This window comes from Meleagris gallopavo, chromosome 23 (genome assembly GCF_000146605.3).
Source record: "Meleagris gallopavo isolate NT-WF06-2002-E0010 breed Aviagen turkey brand Nicholas breeding stock chromosome 23, Turkey_5.1, whole genome shotgun sequence".
Taxonomy (NCBI): Eukaryota; Metazoa; Chordata; class Aves; order Galliformes; family Phasianidae; genus Meleagris; species Meleagris gallopavo.
Window position 1 is genome coordinate 6,606,897 of NC_015033.2, and position 6,261 is coordinate 6,613,157.

At 44.8% G+C, this 6,261-nt stretch overlaps 1 protein-coding gene across 1 annotated transcript in view; it reads left to right on the forward strand.

The window, feature by feature from the left end:
• UBIAD1 (UbiA prenyltransferase domain containing 1) overlaps positions 1-5,286 on the forward strand; it is a 6,342-nt gene extending 1,056 nt beyond the window's left edge. The window contains exons 2-3 of the mRNA XM_003212277.3: positions 7-407; positions 1,483-5,286. Coding sequence (XP_003212325.2) covers positions 7-407; positions 1,483-1,970 — 889 coding nt within the window. The 3' untranslated portion in view covers positions 1,971-5,286. The remainder of the gene's footprint in view (positions 1-6; positions 408-1,482) is intronic.
• Positions 5,287-6,261: the final 975 nt, after the last annotated feature.

Genomic DNA, 6,261 nt, shown 5'->3' on the forward strand with positions numbered 1-6,261 from the left:
CTGGAGGCAGAAGTGCGCGGCCTACGTACTGGCGCTGCGGCCCTGGAGCTTCAGCGCCTCCCTCACCCCCGTGGCTCTGGGCAGCGCGTTGGCCTACCGGGCCGAAGGAGCTCTGGACCCGCGGCTGCTGGTGGGCAGCGCCGTGGCCGTGCTGGCCGTGCACGGGGCCGGCAACCTGGTGAACACCTACTACGATTTCTCCAAAGGCATCGATCACAAAAAGAGCGATGACAGGACGTTGGTGGACCAGATCTTGGAGCCTCAGGACGTGGTCCGGTTCGGGGTGTTCCTGTACACGGTGGGCTGCGTCTGCGCCGCTGGGCTCTATGCCGTCTCAACGCTGAAGCTGGAGCACCTGGCCCTGGTTTACTTCGGGGGGCTGTCCAGCTCCTTCCTCTATACTGGAGGTAAGCACCGGCCCCTGTTTGCTCTCAGTCTGAATGGGACAGTGAAGTGACTTGTCAGAGGAGACCCAAGTGATTTAATAAGCTGCCTGGAAAGTATTTGGTGGTATTCCCTGGAGTGCTGGTACATAGCCTTGCCATTGATTGTATTGACTGTGGGGAAGTACGAGAAGGGATGCATCAAGTTCAGCTGGAAAGTAGCACTGAGACATTGATACCATAAGGCAGTTGATCAGGAAAGTCTCTAAGACTGAATTTGGAGCGTTAGAAAGCAGGAGTTCTTTAATAGCAGCACTGAATGCATGGGGGTCATCCTCCTATCACTATGGCTTGCATGCTTACAAAAGATCTTTAGTTAACATACATTTCTTGTGTTACATATGAGTTTTCCAAGAGGTATGTTATATATGCAGAACTTTCTTAGAGTTATGTTACATATGCAAGTTTCCCAGAATTATGTATTCAGTGACCGATTCCAAGCAGGAGCTCCTGTTTCTTTGGTACAAAGACTCGGTAAAACTTCTTTATCTCCTTGGTTCAGAGACACAGCTCTTCTTGTTATCTGAACAAAAATTGCAGGGCAGGTCCAGATCCATTCATCAACCAACACTAGCAAATGTAACAACATCGTTATAACTTGTATCAACTATGTTAACAGTATGGCTGTAGGTGCTCCTTAGAACTGTTACTGAAGCTTTTTGTGGTGTGTATCTCATATCTTCAACAGTATGGCTTGCTGCATGTGTCCTTTTCCATTGGTGGAATTTGTTATGTTTTGGAATGTTGTTATGCTTTAGATGGAATTCCATTGAGAATGCAGAACAGTACGTGCTTGTTTTACTGAGAAGGTGTTCTTAGTGTTGTTCTGGGTTGGGTTGGTACAACACGAAAGGCTGGAGAAATTAATGAGCTGCATTTTCAATAAAGGAAAAAGACAATATGCCTCTCAGCCATAGCTATGTACTTGTTGGCTGTTTTACAGTATTTCTATGGGAAGGGCTGATCTCTTGTAATCCATTCTCTGTTGTCATTTGATTTGTTTGATGATGCTTCATTGTATTCTTGTGTTTTGCCACAGGAATTGGATTTAAATATGTTGCACTCGGAGACGTGGTGATCCTGATCACCTTTGGGCCCCTGGCTGTCATGTTTGCCCATGCTGTGCAGGTTGGTTATCTGTCTGTCTCACCGCTGCTCTACGCTGTCCCGCTGGCTCTCAGCACTGAGGCCATCCTGCACAGCAACAACACGCGAGACATGGAGTCTGACCAGCAGGCAGGCATTGTCACCTTGGCTATCCTCATCGGCCCTGCGTTCTCCTATGTTCTCTACACCGTGCTGCTCTTCTTACCCTACTTGATTTTCTGTGTGTTGGCCACACGCTACACCATCAGCATGGCATTGCCACTGCTCACCATCCCGATGGCATTTTCACTGGAGAGGCAATTTCGGAGCCAAAACTTCAACAAAATTCCTCAGCGGACAGCCAAACTCAATCTCCTTTTGGGGCTTTTCTATGTTTTTGGAATTATGCTGGCACCAGCTGGTGTTCTGCCTGAACTGTAACAAGCTGTAGAGCCAGACCTCACAGTTCAGTATTAATGCCAATGAAGAGGGGGATTATGTGGGTAGTTGACTGTTATGGACAGTGTGAAACACAGAGAGACTGTCCTGAGCTGTTGATTGTATGTGAGTGTTTTGATTTCTGGTCTTGGTTAGCTTGCACATCAGGCTTTAGGGAAGCCATTTATCAGTTCCTTGGAATATCACTTCCTTGCAGCTTTGATCCTGGAGAAGCAACGTGACCTGAGGATAAGAGTTTAAAGAATGTCACCCTTCTGCTGATGAATTCTGAGGGGCTTCCACTGTTAATGGAAGTAAGATTGAGTCTCATACAAACACTCCCTTCATAAGTAGCTTTGATTGCTCTTCTTACAACTCCTTCCCACAGTCATGGAGTTCAGTGGCTCCCATGTGGCAAATAGAAAGCACTGCCAAATGTTTAGCATCACAGTGGCATAGGTGCTATTCACTCCCTTGAGAACGTGATTCATCAGTTGTATCTTTTAATTTTTGTTGGTTTTCTTTTTCCTTTTAAGCTTTAATTTCCAAGCCCCCTGAATGGTAGTAGGATACTGATTCATTCACTGTTGTCTCTGCTGGATTCTTATAATCTAGAAAATACAAAATTGTGTCTCTGTGGTGTGTTGGTGCAAAAATGGAGCACAACTAGCCCACTGCACAAGCTTGAAGACAAAACCAGTTGATGTATTCTGCTTTGAGAGCTGAACCTGTAAATGCAAATCACGCAACTGAATAGCCTTCAATGAGTAGAAAAACAAGTGGTTTCCTTTCTACTTTTGCTTAAATTTAACTGTCTGAAAGGACAGCCATGTAGTTAAGGAGAAATGATGGACAGGGTGCCAAAATTCTTGGACCTGGGTTGATATTTGAGTGAGAGAACAAGCTTTCAGTGGAAAAAATATGTTTTTTTATTGTCATTCTCTCTGTTTAGAGGCTTGAAGTACCACAGTCAAATGTCCTATTGTAAGACCTAAAAGAAGTCCAAGTAAGAAGCAAAGGAGAAAGACACAGGGTTAGCAAAAATAAATGATTGTGTTGGCTCTACGTATAAATGAGAACTGGGGATGGGAAGAAACCATCTTTACTAACCAGATTTTTTCTAAGGCAGACCAGTTTGTGTGACTGAATCCAACTTAAATGTTAGTAGCTCTGAAGTGAGTTTCCCCACCTCTTCTCCTCCCTCTGCACCTTGCAGCATTGTTTTATTTTCTTCTTTAGATCTCACCTATTGATACTTTGACCGTTTGGAGAACTGTTTGTTTCAGTGAACGTGCAGCAGTTTGAAAAGCAAACCATGCCAAACACAACTGGGAAACATCCAGTCACTTTCCATACAAAGATGAATTTGTCCATTCTGTTGTTACTCGGTGGCAGTTGAATTCTCTCTTTTTGAAGAAAAAGTATTTATTTCCTCTAGTTAGGGGTTTGCTGAGTTGTTTGTTTAGAGGAGTTGTGAAGAGCTTCACAGCAATTCATCCTGGTGTGCCACTCTGTTAGTGCCTGGAGCACAGCCTTGCTTTTGAACCAAGGGGAAGCGTGTTAATTACTATATAAAGGACTTTTAAGCAATAAACTTAGCATGGTGTTGTCCTTCATTTGTCATAATTAAATCATACATTCAGAAGTACTGAGTGTTGTATTAGTGGAGTGTGCCACTGCCAGTGCTGAAGCTGTTAATGAGACAAGATTACATAGTATTAAGAGCTCAGTGACAAAACCTGATCTGACTGGGCACAAGACAAGAAGATAAGGACTTCAGCAACTGTCTGCTGCTTTATACAGCAAAATACTTGGCTAGATTAGAAACATGAGGAGAAAAGGGAAGAATTCAGCTTGGGCAGATGGAGGGAGATGGAAGTGTTTTGGAAACTGCTTTAAGTAGAGGTATAAAACACAGTATCTACTGTTGTTTCTTTGTAGACCTACAGCATAAAGAAGAGTTTGGCTCTGTGACCCACATCGCTTTTCTGCAGAGAAAAGCTTTCCCAGGGATGTGGACTGAGCTGGTGAATCTGCTAATTGTACACTGGGAGATAGGTGGGTGTATTAATCCCAACGTGGCTTCGTTGTTACCCTTTGTAGCAGCTGTGAGCTTCATTTTATGATGGCTCGTTTTTATGTAGCTGTCAGTTTAAAAGAGTATTTCTCTTTTTCTACTCCTTGTGCACAGAGTTACTCAAGCTGAATTCCTTATGATGACTAAGACATGGCTCGTCTGATAGCTGTACTGGTGGAGAAAGACCTGGGGAGTAACTGGTAGTGAGGCAGTGTATGCAACTGTGGTTGTATTGGGGCTGCCCTTTAGTCATGGGAAGGATCACTGCTTCCTGTTCAAAGAGATGATGGAAGAGTTCACTCATACGTGTGTATGTTTGTGGAACTCTTTTCAAGGAGAGGAGTTTTAAAGCAGTTTAGTGATGAGGATTAGAGGAAAATGAGTCTGAAATGCTTTTGCTTCCTAACAGATACTGGTTGCATACGGTTCCCTGTCTGTGAAAGAATGTAATTTCACGTGCTTGGGGATACTGATAAGAGCTCCCATTTTCTTCACCATGGCTTTGAGGAAGTCATTTACCTACTTTGTGTATCAGGAAACAGCTAACTTTTGCCTACCTCACAGGGATGCTGAGCCAACATCACTATCACAGCTTTGAAAGTAACAAGTGCTTTATCTCTGTGTGCTTTCCAAAAGCGTGTTAGCATTAGAAAGCATTTTAGGTATGAACTAACCTAACGGGTGACTGAACCAGTGTGAGCAGACCAAAATCACCTCCGAGCTGACACTGAGTGGTAAGAGAGGCTCCCTTGGTTTGTTTTGTGATGAGGATGCCGAGTCTGTTTCTGTCCCTCTCCTTCCTGTCCCGTGTGATTTTACCTGAATATACATTTCTTAAGCTTCTTACAGGTCTCTCTCGAGCTGTGTTGCTGTGTGATGAGTCTGCATTGGTAGGTTAACTGATTAATGTGTCCTAAAGCACCTCCTGGCCTTTCTTACTCAATAAAACGACTGAATGTTATTCTGTTAACTATACTGCCATTATTTTATATCACCCTGTGTTTTTGCACATGTATTAGAGAATTCTCTGGGAAGGTAGGGGTCTTTCCCTGCAGTGCTTATAGTGTAAGAACATGAAAGCTCATACCTATTATTTTATGTGTGCTGAGTCTCCTTATGAGTTGCATAATCATGTCCTTCCATCTCGTTGGATAAGAAGTTTGGTAGCAGTGATCATCTCATAATAACAGCAGACTTCAGACTGGTGTTAGTGTTTCCATCAATAAACAGAATTTCCTTTGATGCAGTTTTCTGTGCCACGTCCTGCTCAGCATTTGTAAGGAGCTTCCAGCTGAACTTTCTCAACATTTAATCTTTTTAATAAAGGTGGACTTTTTCATCCTCACCTGTGTGACCTGCTATCCTTCAGTGTCGTGGTCTCTTCTTGCAATGGCTTTATCTGCTCCATAGGCCTGTGGCAGAACAACTCCTCCCTTTTGGAAGAACCAGAAACAGACTTGATGGCTTAGCCTTTATTTTCCCCGTTGTGACAGTGGGCTTCTCGCGGTGCTGTCGCTGCTGCCTCCTTACCAGCACCGGCCCGAGGTGATGGAGATAGCTGTGTTTGGAAGTTTTTGGCAGTCTGTGCGTTTCTTCTAGAGGGTCTGCAGATACATCACCAACAAGCTAGCACACTAGTAGTCAACTCACTTTAAAGAAGCATGCCCTCTAGTAGAAACTTCAGACACTGGGAATTGACGTAATGCTGAGCAGCTTTTTGCTCACGTCCCGCTTAGGAAGGGCTGTAATTCTGGCTGTCCGCAGATGGCAGCACCGCTCTGCTGCAGCACCGTGCAGCTGCTGAGCCCTACGTGAAGCGCTGCCCGGAGCGCCTCCGCCATTATTTGGCGATATTTGTGCCACGCCATTCTGAAAGTCAGTCTTATTTCTTTATACCAGAAGATTTAATGTATTTTTCTTTTTGCTCATGAGCTCACAAAGCAGGAACCACGCAGTGTCTATAAGCAATACGGGATCGGTGGAGCTTCCCTGCCTGTTCTTCCAACACTGGAACTCTAAATTCCGTATCCCAAATAACCCCGCTTTCAAGATCGCTGGATCCCAGAGCCGCATGTTGGGAAGCCGTTCACCAGGAGCGGCGGTCCGTACAAGCGAGGTTCCGAACAACCCGAGCCCAGAAACAGCCAAGCACCGAATTCCGTTCTCACTTACAGCAAAGGCTGCGGAACGAAGGCGGTGCGCGGATCCCAGCGGCGT